Source organism: Ranitomeya imitator, chromosome 3 (genome assembly GCF_032444005.1).
Source record: "Ranitomeya imitator isolate aRanImi1 chromosome 3, aRanImi1.pri, whole genome shotgun sequence".
Classification (NCBI taxonomy): Eukaryota; Metazoa; Chordata; class Amphibia; order Anura; family Dendrobatidae; genus Ranitomeya; species Ranitomeya imitator.
This window is the reverse complement of record NC_091284.1, coordinates 328,585,411-328,606,420: the sequence shown is the minus strand read 5'-3', so window position 1 is coordinate 328,606,420 and position 21,010 is coordinate 328,585,411. Positions and strand designations below refer to the sequence as shown.

Here is a 21,010-nt window from a genome sequence, read left to right as displayed (position 1 = left end):
TCCAGAACAATGGACAACTGGCACTGACTAAAGGATCCTGCAAAGCTATATACCCCAGTCAGTTATGCAATCAGTAGATACACCTGTCCACTCCTGCAGTCCAGGCACAGCTGCATTACCCTCTACAACCACCGGAGGGAGCCCAAAAGCTGAATTCACAACAGTATTCCCCCCCCCCCCCCTTGAGGAGGGGTCACCGAACCCTCACCAGAGCCCCCAGGCCGATCAGGATGAGCCCGATGAAAGGCACGAACCAAATCAACGGCATGGACATCAGAGGCAGAAACCCAAGAATTATCCTCCTGGCCAAAACCCTTCCACTTGACAAGGTACTGAAGCTTCCGCCTCGAAAAACGGGAATCCAAAATCTTCTCAACAACATATTCCAACTCCCCATCGACCAATACAGGGGCCGGAGGATCAACAGAGGGAACAACGGGCTCCACATATTTCCGCAACAAAGATCTATGGAAGACATTATGGATAGCAAAAGAGGCCGGAAGCGCCAGGCGAAAGGACACCGGATTAATAATCTCTGAAATCCTATAAGGACCAATAAATCCAGGCTTAAACTTAGGGGAAGAAACCTTCATAGGAACATGACGGGAAGATAACCAAACCAGATCACCAACCCGAAGCCGGGAACCAACACACCGACGACGGTTAGCAAAATGCTGAGCCTACTCCTGAGACAGCACCAAATTGTCCACCACATAAGCCCAAATCTGCTGCAACCTGTCGACCACAGAATCCACACCAGGAAGGTCAGAAGGCTCAACCTGCCCAGAAGAAAAACGAGGATGAAAACCAAAATTACAAAAAAAAGGCGAAACCAAAGTAGCCGAACTAGCCCGATTATTAAGGGCAAACTCGGCCAATGGCAAAAAAAAGCCACCCAATCATCCTGATCAGCAGACACAAAACATCTCAAATAGGTCTCCAAGGTCTGATTAGTTCGCTCAGTCTGGCCATTTGTCTGAGGATGAAATGCAGAGGAAAAAGACAAATTAATGCCCAGCTTGACACAAAAGGCCCGCCAAAACCTGGAAACAAACTGTGAACCTCTGTCGGACACAATATTCTCCGGAATACCATGCAAATGCACCACATGCTGAAAAAACAACGGAACCAAATCAGAAGAAGAAGGCAATTTAGGCAAAGGCACCAAATGAACCATCTTAGAAAATCGGTCACAGACAACCCAGATAACCGACATTCTTTGGGAAACAGGAAGATCGGAAATAAAATCCATAGAAATATGCGTCCAAGGTCTCTCAGGGACCGGCAATGGCAAAAGCAACCCACTAGCGCGGGAACAGCAAGGCTTAGCCCGCGCACAAATTCCACAGGACTGCACAAAAGAACGCACATCCCGTGACAAAGACGGCCACCAAAAGGGACCTACTAACCAAATCTCTGGTACCAAAAATCCCAGGATGGCCAGCCAACACAGAACAATGAACCTCAGAAATCACTTTACTAGTCCATCTATGAGGAACAAACAGTTTCCCCACAGGACAGAGGTCAGGCTTATCAGCCTGAAATTCCTGAAGAACCCGTCGCAAATCGGGAGATGGCAGAAAGAATCACCCCTTCCTTCAAAATGCCGACCGGCTCAAGAACCCCAGGGGAATCAGGAAAAAAAGTCCTAGAGAGGGCATCCGCCTTAACATTCTTAGTACCAGGAATGTACGAGACCACAAAATCAAAACGGGAGAAAAACAGGGACCATCGAGCCTGTCTAGGATTCAGCCGTTTGGCAGACTCGAGGTAAATCGGATTCTTATGATCGGTCAGGACCACAATACGGTGCTTGGCCCCCTCAAGCCAATGTCGCCACTCCTCAAATGCCCACTTCATAGCCAACAACTCCCGATTGCCGACATCATAATTGCGTTCCGCAGGCGAAAACTTCCGAGAAAAGAAGGCACACTGTTTCATCAAGGAACCATCAGAATTCCTCTGAGACAAAACGGCCCCTGCCCCAATCTCGGACGCGTCAACCTCAACCTGAAATGGAAGAGAAACATCTGGCTGACGCAACACAGGGGCAGAAGTAAATCGGCGTTTAAGCTCCTGAAAGGCAGAAACAGCCGCGGAGGACCAATTCGTCACATCAGCGCCTTTCTTGGTCAAATCGGTTAGAGGTTTAACCACACTGGTGAAGTTGGCAATGAAACGACGATAAAAATTAGCAAAGCCCAAGAATTTCTGAAGGCTCTTCACAGATGTGGGCTGAATCCAATCATGAATGGCCTGAACCTTAACCGGATCCATTTCTATAGATGAGGGAGAAAAAATGAAGCCCAAAAAAGAAACCTTCTGCTCTCCAAAGAGGCACTTTGACCCCTTCACAAATAAAGCATTATTACGGAGGATCTGAAATACCATCCTGACCTGTTTCACATGAGACTCCCAATCATTGGAAAAAATCAAAATATCATCCAAATATACAACCATGAATTTATCAAGATAACTCCGAAAGATGTCATGCATGAAGGATTGGAACACAGATGGGGCATTAGAGAGTCCGAATGCCATCACAAGGTATTCAAAATGGCCTTCGGGCGTATTAAATGCAGTTTTCCATTTGTCACCCTGCTTGATACGAATAAGATTATATGCCCCTCGAAGGTCAATCTTTGTAAACCAGCTAGACCCCTTAATCCTAGCAAACAAATCAGTAAGCAAAGGCAAGGGGTATTGAAATTTAACCGTGATCTTATTCAAGAGGCGATAATCAATACAGGGTCTCAAGGAGCCATCCTTCTTGGCAACAAAAAAGAACCCCGCTCCCAACGGTGAAGAAGATGGCCGAATATGCCCTTTCTCCAAAGACTCCTTAATATAGCTCCGCATGGCGGTATGTTCAGGCACAGACAGGTTGAAAAGTCGGCCCTTAGGGAACTTACAACCTGGAATCAAGTCAATAGCACAATCACAGTCCCTATGCGGTGGAAGGGAACTGGATTTGGGCTCATCGAATACATCCTGGAAGTCAGACAAAAACTCAGGAACTTCAGAAGAGGGGGAAGAGGAAATTGACATCAAAGGAACCTGATCATGAACCCCCTGACAACCCCAACTAGTCACAGACATGGATTTCCAATCTAACACCGGATTATGTAGCTGCAACCATGGAAAACCCAGCACAATATCATCATGCAAATTATGCAACACCAGAAAACGACAATCTTCCTGATGGGCTGGCGCCATGCGCATGGTCAGCTGTGTCCAAAACTGAGGTTTATTTTTAGCCAACGGTGTAGCATCAATGCCCCTCAAAGGAATAGGGTTCTGCAAAGGCTGCAAGGGAAAACCACAACGTCTGGCAAATTCTAAGTCCATTAAGTTCAGAGCGGCGCCTGAATCCACAAATGCCATGACAGAAAATGATGATAATGAGCAGATCAAGGTCACGGATAACAGAAATTTAGGTTGTATAGTACTGATGGCAACAGAACTAGCGATTCTCTTTGTACGCTTAGGGCAATCAGAAATAACATGAGCAGAATCGCCGCAGTAAAAACACAACCTATTCTGACGCCTGAATGTTTGACGTTCAGCTCTAGACAAAATCCTATCACACTGCATAGGCTCAGGGCTCCGCTCAGAGGGCAACGCCACAGTGTGCATAACTCTGCGCTCGCGCAAGCGCCGATCAATCTGAATGGCCAGAGACATAGAATCACTCAGACCTGCAGGCGTGGGGAACCCCACCATAACATCTTTAACGGATTCAGAAAGACCCTTTCTGAAAATTGCCGCCAAGGCATTCTCATTCCATTTAGTCAGTACAGACCATTTTCTAAATTTCTGGCAATACAATTCTGCTGCTTCTTGACCTTGACACAGGGCTAACAAGATTTTCTCAGCCTGATCCACAGAATTAGGCTCATCATACAATAACCCCAATGCCTGAAAGAACGAATCAACATTAAGCAAAGCAGGATTGCCAGATTCCAGGGAAAATGCCCCATCCTGTGGGTCACCACGCAGCAGAGATATGATGATTTTAACCTGCTGAATAGGATCACCAGAAGACCGGGGTCTTAATGCAAAAAACAGTTTACAGTTATTTTTGAAACTCAAAAATTTGGATCTGTCACCAAAGAATAAATCAGGAGTGGGAATCTTAGGTTCTAAAGCAGGAGTTTGAACAATGAAATCTGAAATACTCTGTACCCTAGCAGCAAGCTGATCCACCCGAGAAACTAACTCCTGAACATTCATGTTAATACTAGACTCCGTAGCCACCCAGAGGTAAAGAGGGAGGAAAATACCAAACAGGCTAAGGAAAAAAAAATGGCTCAAAAGCTTCCCGCCCTTCTTCTGAGATGCAATTAACTCATTGTAGGCCAGTTGTACTGTTATGATCTGGTGGCCTAGGAGCAGCATGAGACGGACTCTGGAGAAGGTGGTCCCTGTACTGACCGCAAACCATGAACCTAGCAGCACAACTAAAAGTAGCCGTGGGGGGTACGTAACACTCCATAGACCCCTCATCACAGCCTAAGATCTAACTACCCCTAAAGACGGAAACAGGAAACCTATCTTACCTCAGAGAAAATCCCCAAAGGATAGATAGCCCCCCACAAATATTGACTGTGAGGAGAGGGAAATAACATACGCAGATATGAAATCAGATTTTAGCATAGGAGGCCATACTAGCTAAAAAGAAAGGAAAGAACAGAGTACTATGCGGTCAGTATAAAAACACTAGAAAATATCCACCGTAGAAAATACGGATCACCACATCTGACTAAAGACATGGGGGGTATATCTGCATCTCCAGAGAAATAGCTAGGCTGCAAAAAATCCTTCACAGACCAAGCTGGACAAGACAAAAACATGAAAAAGCACAGAACTATAAGGTCCACTGCAGGTGGACAGCAAAAACAAAGCCAGGACTTAACTTTGTAGAAAAGCACAGCAAACTGGAGAGACCAGCAGGGAAGTGAATCCTTCCAGAACAATGGACAACTGGCACTGACTAAAGGATCCTGCAAAGCTATATACCCCAGTCAGTTTTGCAATCAGTAGATACACCTGTCCACTCCTGCAGTCCAGGCACAACTGCATTACCCTCTACAACCACCGGAGGGAGCCCAAAAGCTGAATTCACAACAGAGTGTCCCACGACGATCTCCCAGTGGAGAGCAGGAGCATCAGCTGATGCGACCACTCTCCAGGGGTCCCAGGAACACAATGATGGAAGGTATCCTTCCATCATGTATTCCTCACAAGGTATTCCTACGCCCCTGTGAGAAAATAGTCTCTAGTCTCACTTATGGCAATGCTGGTTGAGACATTTTCCCACGCAGCAAATGCCATAAAGTGAGACCAGTGAACTAGAGTAACCTCCGTGTTGCACTGCAGGAGCCATTTTCTCCTGTCAGTGTGTCATTGAGGGTCCTATAGAGCAGTGACATCACCCGATGTCACTGTTCTATAGGGGAGATCGTCGTGGGACACTCGTTATTAATTGGACTACGGCGGACAGGTAGTATACGGTTTATTTTTTTACGTTTTTTGCAGGCGCTGAAGTATGGTAAGTATGGTTAAATGAAGAATATTAAAATACTTTTTTCCGAATGTGTGCGTGTTTTATTAACCCTTTCTTACTATTGGATTAATAATGGATAGGCGTCTTATTGACGCCTCTCTGTTATTAACCCGGCTTAATGTCACCTTACAATAGCAAGGTGACATTAACCCCTTATTACCCCATATCCCACCGCTACACGTGAGTGGGAAGAGAGGGGCTAAGTGCTAAGATGCGCCATTTCTGGGGCGGCTGCGGACTGGTATTTGTAGCCGGGGAGGGGGGGGGCAATATCCATGGCCCCTCTCTAGGCTATGAATATCAGCCCGTAGCTGTCTGCGTAGCCTTTCTGTCTATAAAATATAGGGGGACCCCACGTCTTTTTTTGGGGGGGTCCCCCTATTTTAATAGCCAGTAAAGGCTACGCAGACAGCTGTGGGCTGGTATTCATAGCTAGCTACAGATATTGGCCCAGGCCGTCGGCTTTCCCCCTCTGGCGCAGAAAATTGCGCGGGGCCCACGCCGTTTTTTTCCGCTTTTTTTTTTTTCAACACTCATTAAGGCCTCTTTCACTCTTGCGTCGTTACGGGTCCGTCGCTATGCGTCGGGCCGACGTACCGACGCACGTTGTGAAATTTGTGCATGACGTGGGCAGCGGATGCAGTTTTTCAACGCATCCGCTGCCCATTCTGAAGTGCGGGGAGGAGGGGGCAGAGTTTCTGCCGCGCATACGCAGTAGAAAATGGCGGGCGCGACGGCCAAAAAAACTTTCACTTGAATGTTTTTTTGTGCCGACGGTCCGCCAAAACACGACGGATCCGTTGCACGACGGAGGCAACGTCATAGACGCCGGTATAGTTGAATGCGGTGGCGGCACTGGCGGGAGGAGGGGGTAAAGAGTGCAGCGGCCCACTACTGGCACCGGCCCTTCTGGCATTTGCCAGAAGTGCCCGATGGCCTGTCCGGCCCTGGTCACCGCCCACACACTTCCCTCCTCCTGAACTGCAGCGTTTCTCGGACCCACATCTGCAGCAAAACTGCAGATATTTTTTACATCTCAATGAAAGTCTAAGGCCGGAGTCACACTACAGCGAGATACGGCCGAGTCTCGCAGGTTAAATACAAGCTCTGGCACCGGTACTCCGGAGCGGAGCGTGCAGCTCCATGTATTGCTATGCGGCCGCACGCTCCGCTCGAGTGCCGGTGCCAGAGTTTGGTTTTAACCTGCGAGACTCGGCCGTATCTCACTGTAGTGTGATCCCGGCCTAAGGGTGCAGAAACGCTGCAGTTCGGCACAAAAGAAGTGACGTGCTGTGGAGAAAAAAAAAAGCTGCGTTTCGGTGCGGCCTTTTCTGCAGAATGTGCACAAGTCTGTGGCTCCCATAGACTTACATTGGTTGTGGATTTAATGCAATTCCGTACGGCAAAAAACGCTGCGGATCTGCAATCAAATCCGCAACGTGTGCACACAGCCTTAGCATTTAGTGAACCTAGCAAAAAGGCAAGCAAAAACAAGTGTGGGATTGCACTTTTTTGCAATTTCATCGCACTTTAAATTTTTTTCACATTTTCTGTTATACGACATGGTAAAACCAATGGTGTCGTTCAAAAGTAGAACTTGTCCCGCAAAAGATAAGCCCTCACATGGCCATATTGACGGAAAAATTATGGCTATGGAAAGAAGGGGAGCGATAAACGGAAAAAGCTCCAGGGGGTGAAGGGGTTTAGAAACATGGATATGGACATATCTATGGAAATAGACATAGATATATAGATATATCTGTATTTATCTATCTATCCCATATCTATCTAATTCTATCTATCTGTCTATCTAATATCTATCTGTCTAATATCTATCTAATATCTAAATCTATCTAATATCTATCTATCTAATATCTATCTAATATCTATCTATCTATCTAATATCTATCTATCTAATATCTATCTATCTAATATCTATCTGTGTGTAATGGAGTGTGGGTTGGACAAATGTAAAAGAGGAGTTGGACAGAAATGACATCACAAATCTTTTGAAGAGAGGAGGGAGGGGTTTGGGTGTGTTTTTGGAGTGGGTGTGGTAGGTTCGGGCTTAGTGGCCAGTGCAAAGCATCATGGAACTTGTAGTATTAGAGCACAGTAACTCAGGAGAAAGGAAGTTGTCGATTAACCCCATGAGAGCTGAATCCAGCACTGAAGATGTGCTGCTACAGCATGATAAAAGGTAATATTGCTAAAATAAACACAGTATATGTTTTCAGTGGCACATAATAGCAAGATTATGAAAAAAAAACAAAAACAAAAAAAAAACTTTATAGTAGTGGACAACTTCTTTAAGTTACATACATCACATGACATTGCAAAGTGTACAGTAAATACAACCAAAGAGAAGTCACACCACATCATGACATATTATACAAAATACAGGACAGGGAAAAAAGGACAGATCATGACAGTAGTAGAATGACAGCATTGCTATGAGCACCGACCACAGGATGGTGCTCATAGAAATCCAGCATCAACACCCATATGAGGTCTGCAGGAGACCTCTGGTGGTTATGCCGACACACTGTTGACCCCCGATGATGTGACGGGGGTCACCGATGCGCGCATTTCCGGCTGGATGGCCGGAAGCACTTGTTAATTGCCGCTGTCGGAGTTTGACAGCAACATTTAACTAGTTTATAGGCGTGGGCAGATCACAATTCCGCCTGCGCCTATTGCGGGCACATGTCAACTGTTCAAAACACCTGACATGTCCCGGCTTTGATGCGGGCTCACCACCGGAGCTCGCATCAAAGCAAGGGTTCTGCCATTGGACGTACTATTCTGTCTGATGGCAGAAAGGGGTTAATCTGTGTTCCAGAGATGTTGGGATATCAAATGAGTTAACTTTTTTTTATTTATAGTCCAAGCTTGTGTTGGCAGACAATTTTCATTGCGGGCATGTACTTCTTGGTGTATGATGCTGATGAACCAACCATGATCAGGCAGAAACACTCAAAGGAAAGAAAAACATGCCACTACAATAGCTTAGAGCAAGTTTTTATGTGTGTGAGATGAATGACAGCCTGATCTCCAGGTCTAACTTCCTGCTTGATTAGAAAGCACACATGACTTCATATAAAATTCCCTGTGGGGGGTAGCACAGCTAATTTTAGCTGTGTTACATCTGGCACAGTCACTTCTGCTGTACTACTCCTCCCTAATGTTGGTTGTCCAGAGATGTCAGTATCACACTTTTGTCTGTTATGCTCAACTTGTACTTGGTCTGCAGTGAAATCAGAGCAGGGTGTCGTTATATCTCGTACAGCAGTACTCCACAACAGGCAGCAATTGAAGTTGCTTGAGCACAGCAAACACATGTGTGATATTGACACACTCTGTAATGAAGAGACACACACACACTTTGACTCCTGCAGGAGGTTAGACCAGGAGATCATCGCTGTCTTAAACTACACCTTTCACCCTGATACATTTCCTCTAAGCTATTGTGGGAGCAAAGTCTTGTTTCCTTTTGAGGGTTGATTCCTGCTTATAATTGGTCAACATCATACAGGGAGAAGGAATACACTCCCCCAGTGAAAACTGTCTTATAACACCCATTTTGATATATATATATATATATATATATATATATATATATATATATATATATATATACAGTACAGACCAAAAGTTTGGACACACCTTCTCATTTAAAGATTTTTCTGTATTTTCAGGACTATGAAAATTGTACATTCACACTGAAGGCATCAAAACTATGAATTAACACATGTGGAATGATATACTTAACAAAAAAGTGTGAAACAACTGAAAATATGTCTTATATTCTAGGTTCTTCAAAGTAGCCACCTTTTGCTTTGATGACTGCTTTGCACACTCTATGTATTTCCTTTTAAGTAGAGGGCTTTTCGGTCTCTTTCGTCCCGCTACATTTAGCCCAACTTGGGTCTCTCCCTAAGGTGGCTAGCATGTATGTATCGCTTGCTCACGAGCCCCACTCCATACAGCCAACCAATTCCAGCCCTGTGCTGATGAGGGCCTAAAGCCCGAAACACGTGTCCACAGGTAAGAATTGGTTGGCTGTGTAAATTTAGAAACTAATCCGCAGCATTGCACGCTTGGCGATTCCAAGCGCTGTGGATTAGACAGGGGTGGAAAGAGATGATTTGCATAGCTCCGCCTACTGCAAAGGATTCTGGGTAAACCTGCTATTCTTTGTATTATGCTGCTTGCAAGTACTTTCCGTTTCAGGAAAGCATCCACTATGTATTGCACACTCTTGGCATTCTCTTGATGAGCTTCAAGAGGTAGTCACCGGGAATGGTTTTCGCTTCACAGGTGTGCCCTGTCAGGTTTAATAAGTGGGATTTCTTGCCTTATAAATGGGGTTGGGACCATCAGTTGTGTTGTGCAGAAGTCTGGTGGATACAAACTGATAGTCCTACTGAATAGACTGTTAGAATTTGTATTATGGCAAGAAAAAAGTAGCTAAGTAAAGAAAAACGAGTGGCCATCATTACTTTAAGAAATGAAGGTCAGTCAGTCCGAAAAATTGGAAAAACTTTGAAAGTGTCCCCAAGTGCAGTTGCAAAAACCATCAAGCGCTACAAAGAAACTGGCTCACATGAGGACTGCCCCAGAAAAAGGAAGACCAAGAGTCACCTCTGCTTCTGAGGATAAGTTTATTCGAGCCACCAGCCTCAGAAATCGCAGGTTAACAGCAGCTCAGATTAGAGACCAGGTCAATGCCACACAGAGTTCTAGCAGCAGACACATCTCTACAACAACTGTTAAGCGGAGACTTTGTGCAGCAGGCCTTCATGGTAAAACAGCTGCTAGGAAACCACTGCTAAGGACAGGCAACAAGCAGAAGAGACTTGTGTGGGCTAAAGAACACAAGGAATGGACATTAGACCAGTGGAAATCTGTGCTTTGGTCTGATGAGTCCAAATTTGAGAACTTTGGTTCCAACCACAGTGTCTTTGTGAGATTCATAAAAGGTGAATGGATGAACTCTACATGCCTGGTTCCCTCCGTGAAGCATGGAGGAGGAGGTGTGATGGTGTGGGGGTGCTTTGCTGGTGACACTGTTGGGGATTAATTCAAAATTGAAGGCATTCTGAACCAGCATGGCTACCACAGCATCTTGCAGCGGCATGCTATTCCATCCGGTTTGCGTTTAGTTGGACCATCATTTATTTTTCAACAGGACAATGACCCCAAACACACCTCCAGGCTGTGTAAGGGCTATTTGACCAAGAAGGAGAGTGATGGGGTGCTACACCAGATGACCTGGCCTCCAAAGTCACCAGACCTGAACCCAATCGAGTTGGTTTGGGGTGAGCTGGACAGCAGAGTGAAGGCAAAAGGGCCAACAAGTGCTAAGCATCTCTGGCGACTCCTTCAAGATTGTTGGAAGACCATTCACAGTGACTACCTCTTGAAGCTCATCAAGAGAATGCCAAGAGTTTGCAAAGCAGTAATGAAAGCAAAAGGTGGCTACTCTGAAGAACCTAGAATATAAGACATAATTTCGGTTGTTTCAGTTTTAAAGTGCTCTGCTGTCAGTATTACATTGTGTCCAGTACAACATGAAAAATTTGGTGAAAAGGTCATATTTAACGGTTTCATATAGAGATGATAGTTCTCGTAAAAACTAGCTGCTGTATTCACCTGCCAGTCTTTACAATCTGCTCTGTACACTCTCTGACAGTGCCATAATAACCTAGTGTTGTCATGATTTAAGAAATATTCAAAAAATGCTATGAACAATGTTTTTTGTTCCAGGTAAACATTGACTGTGCTTTATAACTCTTAAGTAAGTTACGGTAAATATATATCCTCTGCTCTGTCTTATTTTAGGTGATTAAGAATTAGAAAGGTCATCAAAAATCAGGTACGTTTTTGATCTGTGAAGCAAGAACCATTTTACAGTGTACATGTAGAACATAAATATGGTAAATTTATATAAGACCTTTTATGCTCCATGACAAACAGATATGTCATGGTGCTTGTCAGGATGTTTGGAACTGGCTCCAGAGCTGAGCCTGCTCCACACAGCCATACATTTCCTATCAATAACTGATCGTAGCATTTAAGCCCAGGCTTTCGTTCAAACACCCATGTTGGGCGTCGTAAGAGATGTACTAATTTTAACTATATACAGTTATACTGGAGTATTCAAGTATATAGTACAAGCAATCAAACAACTGCAGGTTTAAATCACCCCACTTTTCCCCATTTAAAAATAAAGAAATGTAAAAAAAAACATCCTAAATACATGTAAGGCCTCTTTCAGACTTCTGTGTCCGATACATGTGGTCACAGGTTTCACACGTACTGGAGACACCTACACACAGACCCAATCAAGCTGACATGTCCACTTTTTTAACAGCAGCATGGGCCACAAATCATCCTGCACACGTACACAGGGATGTCATCCGTGTGATACGTACCGGCGTCTGAGAATCAGCGGTACAGTTAGTGCTGTTTCCTGGCCCCTGGTGCTGAAGACGGCTTTCTGGCGAGCAGGGCAGAATGATGAGTTATATTCAACTGATAACAGCAACAGCAGGTAGCGGCTGATGGGACTATTACTCCCATCAGCCGCCACCTGCGCTGTAAAAAATTTTTCAAAACGGCGTGGATTCCCCTGTATTTTTGATAACCAGCCAGGCAAATCTCACAGCTGCAACCCTCAGCTGTCCGCACTAGCAAGGCTGGTTATCAAAAATAGAGGGGCCCCATGCTGTTTTGTTAATTCTTAAAATAAATAATTAAAAAAAAAACAGCGTGCAGTCCCCCCATTTTTTACAACCAGCCAATCTAAAGCAGACAACTAGGGGCTAGTATTCTCAGGCTGGTAAGGGGCCGTGGATATTGAGCCCCCTCCCTCATCCTAAAAATAGCAGCCCACAGCCACCCAGAAAAGGCACATCTATTAAGATGTACAAATTCTGGTGCATTGCCTGGCTCTTCCTACTTGCTCCGTAGCGGTGAGAAGTGGGGTTCATATTTGTAGGGTTCCTGTCACCTTTGTATTTTCTAGTGACATCAAGCCCACAGCTTAGTGTCTATAAAGACACCTCTCCATTACTAATCCTATAGTTATATTGTAAATAAAGACAGCTAGTATACATTCTTTTATTTGAAATAAAAACAAAACACACTTTTCCATTTGTATTTAAAAATAACAAACAGTTATTCCCGCCTAACAACCGTTCCATTGAATTCATCGTCTCCTGTAATAAATCAAAAATAAAAACACAATAATTTTCTGTTCCATGCCATAGTCCATATCTGGGGATTAAAGGTACCTTCACACTGAACGATATCGCTAGCGATCCGTGACGTTGCAGCGTCCTGGCTAGCGATATCATTCAGTTTGACAGGCAGCAGCGATCAGGATCCTTCTGTGATGTCGTTGGTCGCTGCAGAAAGTCCAGAACTTTATTTCGTCGCTGGACTCCCTGCAGACATCGCTGAATCGGCGTGTGTGACGCCGATTCAGCGATGTCTTCACTGGTAACCAGGGTAAACATCGGGTTACTAAGCGCAGGGCCGCGCTTAGTAACCCGATGTTTACCCTGGTTACCAGCGTAAAAGTAAAAAAAAAAAAAACACTACATACTTACCTTCCGCTGTCTGTCCCCCGCTGTGCTTCTCTGCACTGGCTGTGAGCGCCGGCCAGCCGGAAAGCACAGCGGTGACGTCACCGCTCTGATTTCCGGCCGCTGTGCTCAGTCAGTGCAGGAAAGCACAGCGCCGGGGACAGACAGCGGAAGGTAAGTATGTACTGTTTTTTTTTTTTACAATGGTAACCAGGGTAAACATCGGGTTACTAAGCGCGGCCCTGCGCTTAGTAACCCGATGTTTACCCTGGTTACCGGCATCGTTGGTCGCTGGAGAGCTGTCTGTGTGACAGCTCTCCAGCGACCAAACAGCGACGCTGCAGCGATTGACATCGTTGTCGGTATCGCTGCAGCGTCGCTGAGTGTGATGGTACCTTAATAGGTTTCAACCACATCCAGGTTACTGCCTGTCACTGAGGCTGCGTTCCCAGCCAGGCTGAACTGCGGTGACCTCAGCACCATAAGAAAAAGTCACTGAGTACACCACAGTTACCTCAGTGAGTTCACCGCAGTTCAGCCCGGCTGGGTTGCAGCCTCAGTGACTGGCGGTAACTTTGATGAGGTCACTGATTCTGCGAACAGCTCATTTACCAGTGGTTCTTAGCCTGGACGTTCGCATCTTGGCACCGTCCAGGTTGAAAACTATTAATCACCAAATGTATATTACGGTGTGGGACAGAACATTGGACAGGTGAGGGATATTGTTGTGTTTTATATTTTTGGCTTAATACAGATGACAAGGGATTCAATGCAATGGGTTTTAGATGCGTGTAAACATGTTTGTTATTTTTAAGTAAAAAATGGAAATGTGTGTTTTGATTTCAAATAAAAGACTACACTTGCTGTATCTTTATTTACAATGCAACTATAGGATTAGCAATGGATAGGTGTCTTATAGACGCTTCTCCATTACTAATCCGTGGGCTTGGTGTCACCAGACGATACAAAGGTGACATCAACCCCACAAATATGCACCCCACTTGCCAGTGCTACAGAGCAAGTGGGAAGAGCTGGGCAAAGCACCAGAATTGGCTCAACTAATAGATGCGCCTTTTCTGGTGTGGGGGGGGCGGAGGTCAATACCCATGGCCCCTTACCAGCCTGAGAATACCAGCCACCAGCTGTCTTTAGCTGGGCTGGTTGTCAAAATAAAGGGGGGGCACTCCACGCTGTTTTTTTTTTATTATTTAAAGACTAAAAAAAACAGCTTGGGAACCCTTGTATGCTTGATAACCAACCTTGATAACGCTGACAGCTGAGGGTTGCAGCCCCCAGCTGTCAGTTTTGCTTGGCTGGTTATCAAAAATACAGGGGAACCCACGCCAGATATTTTATTTATAGCGCAGGCGGCAGCTGATGAATACTCCCATCTGCCGCCGCCTGCTCTGACTGTTATTAGCAGGTGTAGGCTGATGGGAGTAATAGCACCATCAACCACAGCCTGCTGTCACTGTGATCAGTTGACTATAACTCTCATCATTCTCTTCTCGCTCTGATCACCGGCAGCGCAGGGGAGAATGATGAGAGCTGTCTTCAGCACCCGGTGCCAGGGAACAGCAGTAAGAGAGTATTTTGAGGAGTCTTTTGGAGGTGGTCTGCTTCAAAAGACACCTGAAAGGTTGTTGAGAGAACAATTGTAAGACTCTTTCTGTTCATTTCTATTGTAAGGGTAAGTTCTCACTAGGCGTTTTTCCAGCTTTTTTTTCCTGCAGCAAAACCTGATCTCTTGGCAGAAAAGAAACAAGAAAAAAAAAAGTTTTGTTTTTTTTTTTATGCATTTTTTGCAGTGGTTTGGCATGCTATATTTGTCTGTTTTGCATGCTGATAAAGTTTAGAGTTGAAAAAAAAATCCTATTTTCATAGAATTAGGTTTTGGCACAAAAAAGGCAACAAAACATATTACCGTATATACTCGAGTATAAGCCGAGATTTTCAGCCCATTTTTGGGGGCTGAAAGTCCCCCTCTCGGCTTATACTCGAGTCATACCCAGGGGTCGGCAGGGGAGGGGGAGCGGGGCCTGTCTAATTATACTCACCTGCTCCTGGCCCGGTCCCTGGCGCCCCAGCTTGTTCCTGTAGTGAGCAGATATTTATAGACCGCTATTAAGTCTTTCTTTTGCAAGCTAAACATTCCCAAATCCTGTAACCGTTCCTCATAGCACATTGCTTGCAGACCAATCACCATTCTGGTCTCTCTTCTCTGAACATGCTCCAGTTTGTGCATGTCTTATTTTTTTTAAACTGTGGTACCCAGAACTGTACACCATATTCCAGAGTAGATCTGACCAAAGAGGAGTAGAGGGAGATAATTGCTTTACGTGCTCTAGTCTCTATGCTTCGGTTTAATGCAACCCAGAATTGTTTGCCTTTTTTTGCTGCTGCATCACACTGTTGACTCATGTTAATTCTATGATCTATTAGTATACCCAAGGTTTTTTCACATATGTTGCTTAGCCCTATTCCTCAATTCTGTTTATTCTTATTTCATGTTTAATTCCCAGATGTAGGACTTTGCATTTCTCCCTGTTAAAAACTATTCTGTTAGTTGCTGCCCACAGTTCCAGTTTTAAATCCTTTTGAATCCCCCCTCCCTCTTCTCTAGCTATCCCTCCTAGCTTTGTGTCATCAGACAAAGGATTCCTGCAAACCTACATTCACAGCAGATCTATGGTTTTCCCAAGATGTTTAAAACAACCTACCTGCAGAGTTCTTTCAGTTTGTGTCTGTTTTTTTTTTGTGTGCTTTGCCCATTCTATTTGCATTTTGCCAATTGATCAAAATAAACTAACACTTCTATTTCTGAAAGTATTTTTACTTTGCAGTGTTTTTTCCACACCTGCCTAAGACTTTTCACAGTACTGTATATGTGGAAGTATTTCTATTATTCAGTATGCCACAGAGTCTTTCAGTTAATTAAAATATTAAAATGTATGTTTACATATCCTTACCTTACAGTCTCAATTTTCCTCCTACAGGATTATCAAACAGGACTTATCCTCAACTCTTTAACTTTTGTGGAACGGAGCTAAGCAAGTAAATGTGTTTGACAGTGTTTAAAGGACAAACAAAAACTTGGGGTCAAAGCCTCTGAATTGTCCACTTTACCATATTTCAGGGATTAAAATAATGCTGGGTTGCCGCTCAAGATTGGATTTCTTCCCCACTCACAGAGGCTGGAGACTTATTATTTTTTGGAAAGTCCTGTGGTCATTAATTTGTCTTTCATATTTTGTGGCAGAAGCCAAATTTTTTTTTTGTTGAAATTCAGGCAGAAGCCTTTTTTTTTTCTTTCTTTTTTTTTTTTTGTGTGGCCCCACCCCGACAGCACCCAGTACATATGTTTTTTGAGCATACATGTTTTGTTTGTGTGCGTGTGTATTAATTCATCATTTATCTAAGGACACAGGTATGGCACTTACTACAATAAACATGCAACTAGTGATATTAGTGGGTCTTGTTCACACAATTTAGGTTCCTTTATACCCTTACATACCCTTACTTTATTTAGGATCCCAAAGCAAAACGTTGCAAACTGTTTATTGTATCAAAAGCCTATATTGCATCGGGACCACAATCTGGATTTTACAAGTACTTCTCAATAACCTTGCTCACTGAGTGAACAGTAGATACATTTTCGCTTGTTTGTGTGTCTCCTATACCTTTATCTTTCAGGAGCACGGTTAGGCAGAACGATCTGAAGAATGACCACTTGATGTATTACTTAGCGTTGCGCACTGTATGTATGTGTATGTTACCAGTTGAAGCAGAGGTGCACGATTTTGTTTCTTATGGATGAAAGAAGTCTGAGATTAATTACTTTTCTTTATATAGATATTGTGAATGGGTATGTACGTCAAGATGACTGCCTACAATTTGGTATTACTGCCTTCATCACTTGGTGTGGTTTCCCCCTCCCCACCTTGGTGGGCTATGATTCTGCTCAGGGTAACAATTACCTTTAAATTGGAATAAATGTCTTGTTTTAAAAGCGTCGACAAAAAGTAATAATTCACCCAAGACTTGCATGACGTATTCAAGTGTTTCAAATATAGCTTCAGTGTTAGAAAATTGTTAGCCAGGATGGAAAGTTCATGGTTCGAGGAATGTTATTTGCCATAGTTACGCATGCGTGGCAAACCAAGAATGTTAAAGGGGTTTTTCTAAATGGCTAACCCCACTTAATTTCTTATAGGGATACTTTGTGATATGTCTTCTATCTAATATTTCAATAGCGTGTACTTTCTAACAATGGGGCAGAGGTGACACATGACTGATCCAGTTTGGCACTGTTGAAAGAAGTCCTACACAAATCTTAAATATGATGCATGGTGATGAGTCCCACAAGAGAATTATTGAGAACAAGGGTTTGTTGATTATTTGGTTATCCCTATAATATACTATTTGTTTACTTCATAGAGGAAGACTTAAATCCATCTCTATAATTGATACAATTAGCTTCGCATCATTAAATGGCAAGATTATACTTGGGAATACATTTCTGTGCAATTTTAATTATTTTTGAATTTTATACCAGAGTAGAAAAATGTTTTCAGTGACAAAGCATTGTCCTTAGTAAGAGGATGCTTGCATTTAAAAGGTTATTCCCGCAATAACAAGTTATCCCATATCTCTGGGGTCCCCATCCATCAAGAGTACCGAGCTGCAAAGTGTATTGAATAGAGCCGAGAGGTGCACATGCCCAACTTCCATTACATTCATTGTCTATGGGACTGCCGGAGAAAGCAGAGTACAGCGCTCCACTGTTTACGTCAGTCTATGGGTGCACAAGTCTTCTGGCATTCAAGGTGAAACTTCAAGGCCTCAGCCGGTTGCTGGAGTTCCCACTGGTCAGTCCACCAGCAACCAGTAAATTATTCTCTATCCTTTGGATTCGGGAATAACTTGTTATTTTCTAAATAATCTTTTATAGGCTTGTATTACTAAGGACCTATATTTCCATCAAAATTGTATTTCTTGTTTTTCTGTCCTGTTGTCACGTGGCTTGTTTCTCACCATTGAGGGCTATCTTTTGTGCTACCTGAATTCTGTCATTTTGTAAGGCTACTAGCCATCTCTGTGTTTAGAATTTGGGAAGGGGGACAATCTGCCCGACCTGTGTGTAGTTTGTAACATCTCTTATATATGCTACAATATTTTTTTCCTGAAACTAAATGTTATGTTCCATGCAGAATTTTCATTTGGATATTAAACAAATGCTCTCTTGTTGGATTGAAAATGGCGCAATTAATGTATTGAATGTACTGGGTTGAAATGTGAGAGAAACCGAATTGCCATCAATTCTGGAGGTAATGCTGGGTCAGAACGCTAGAAGGGAGCGTGTAAGAATTATGATTGGGGTGTTGTTGATCATGGTTAAGATTGTGTTACCGACATATTTGTTTAAATAAACCTTTCTTTAACTGCGACAATGTTTGGAAACATTTCTACACTTGATTTGGCACCATCTATCTGCCAGTCAGAAGTGCCGTTAAGGTTTGTGTGAGGATGTTCGGTTCTTTTTTCCGTCTGCTCAGTCTTTTTTTTTTTTTAAAGAACCTACATAATCCAAAGGAACCATTGAGTCCCCTGGACACTTCTGATTTAGAAGCCCCAGTATCCTTAATGATATTTTAAAAATATACCTTTATTAACAATCAGACTTCAATAACAAATGTAGCCTGTGTAAATAACACATACCATATATAGCATGAGAATACAATACACAGGTTACCGTAACCTTCACTATACATCATACCCCACACCACACTTTCAGGCCAGCAAATTACTATAACCTATCAATGAACAAAACATTGCAAACTGATATGAGGGGATAAAAAGGGGGAATCGCAGACTCAAAGCTTTGAGAGATCATGACACAAAGATTGGAACTGTCCAGTCTGTTCAAGATGGAGTAGTCTCTGAACAGGATGTGAATCGGCCTGCCGCAGTCCGGATTAGACATACCATTCATCTGAAAAATCATCCGATATCTGGGAAGTTACACAGCTTTCTTAAAACCGTTCATAAGGCGCCAGGCCTCCAGGAAGGAACTTCAAGGAATAGTCCATAAAGTACTGAGTGGCACAATAAGTTCTTATTCAAGAGCGTCCTACAGGCCCCATGCAAAGCGATAATCCTAAAAGTATCCTCATTGACACAGATGGTGGCTACCACAAAGGAATATGCTTTTTTGCTTTAGAAAGAGCCAGTATTTGAGACTCCTCAAAAATCGGGGAACCTCACCGGACTGAAAGAGTAAAAAAAAAAATTGCATGAGGATCACTATCACTAACTATGTAAAAAACTTAGTCTGCGCTCAAACAAAGATAAAAACTCAACTAAACAAGATTAACTTTAGCGATTGAGAGAAGATAATTTTGTTACCTTCATGGTAGCTGGGGAAAAAAAAAACAATACAAAAGAATGGAGGTAAGGTGAAGCCAGTTCTAGAGGTCACTATTCAATACACCATTGGGCCTGGCCCTGTGCAGGATTCCATCTTATGAGAAGCGCATGTCAAAACATTGAATAAACCCTATCCGGCTCACTCTATGCTTGAGCCAAAAGTCTTTTTTACAATATAGGCTTATGTAGGCTTGTTCTGAAAAGGCCACTTGGTCACATAGAGCGCAGCGTGACCTGTAGAGTCTGAAGAGTGGTGACATCAGTCAGAAGAGAAGAAAGGCACTGGATAACGGAGAAAGCTGTAGGTGAGCATATTAACACAGACCTACACTACATGCACATACACACCAAATTATTTTTTTAAAATGTCTTCACTGTATTGCTGCTTTAACTTATCTAGTCTAGAGAGTTGGAGAATGTTCTGGTAATTGACAACGATTGGAACATATCTAAACTTTGTTTGTAATGTGGGTCAGGATATTTTGTTTGCATATTTTTTTTGTGCATCGTTATAATTGAGCTTTTATAATAATCATTAATACCATATGCAGTGTTTCATTTTTGCGTCACTGATCAGAATTCTTAGAGGACCTTTCACCAAGTTTTTCATGTTGAACTAGACACCGTATGTAATAGCTGCAGAGCAGAATTAAATGTGTGTTTTTGTTTTTTTTTTAATTTCGCCTTTCTGTTGCTTGTTTATTAGCATTCAATTGTTTGACCCTTAATGAGTTAAGTCCCAATGGTTATCGTACAGTTTTCACTGGGGGCGTGTACTTCTTAACTTTTTTTATTTTGCCCATTCAGAAGTTGGCAGCTACACTTAAAGGAAAGATGAACATTTCCCCACAATAGCTTATAGCCGTTTTTTCAGTGTACGAGGTGTAATGGCATAGCTCTGATCACACACTGAAAAACCTGCACTGAGCTATGGTGAGTGCATGTTCTAATTTCCTTTGAGTGTAGCTGCCGCCTTATCAGGGCTGTGGAGTCTGAGTGGTGGAGTTGGTATAAAATGGACCGACTCCGACTCCTAAAATATATAATAAATTGGGTACAATAGTTCAATGCAGTTTGTGGGGAATATTTTTTTCATAAGAATTTGGGAAAGTTATGAAATGTCCTATAAATATCTGTCCTATTCCTGATCTAAGGTCTAGACTTTTAGCTGAGATGAATCTGTGCTGCAGCTTATGTTCATGATAAATAGTGAAGCTCCTCCTCTACAGATAAGGGGAAAAATAACAAACACGCATGGAATCAATAAAAAGCTGGAAGGAAAGTAAAAGCGCAATAGGGTCTTATCTGAGTATTAGGAGATATCTCTAATCAGATTTTACTCACCAGATGGAGCCCAAACACAGGCTCATAGAAATATTAGCTGCTGCAGATCCACAGGTCTCCTCGTGACCAGCCAGAGTAAAGA

The 21,010-nt window shown here is 43.2% G+C and overlaps 1 protein-coding gene across 2 annotated transcripts in view; it reads left to right on the top strand.

The window, feature by feature from the left end:
* YTHDF2 (YTH N6-methyladenosine RNA binding protein F2) overlaps positions 1-18,608 on the top strand; it is a 44,836-nt gene extending 26,228 nt beyond the window's left edge. For both annotated transcript variants that reach the window (XM_069756703.1, XM_069756702.1), the window contains exons 5-6: positions 11,411-11,444; positions 16,155-18,608. In XM_069756703.1, coding sequence (XP_069612804.1) covers positions 11,411-11,425 — 15 coding nt within the window. In that variant the 3' untranslated portion in view covers positions 11,426-11,444; positions 16,155-18,608. The remainder of the gene's footprint in view (positions 1-11,410; positions 11,445-16,154) is intronic.
* Positions 18,609-21,010: the final 2,402 nt, after the last annotated feature.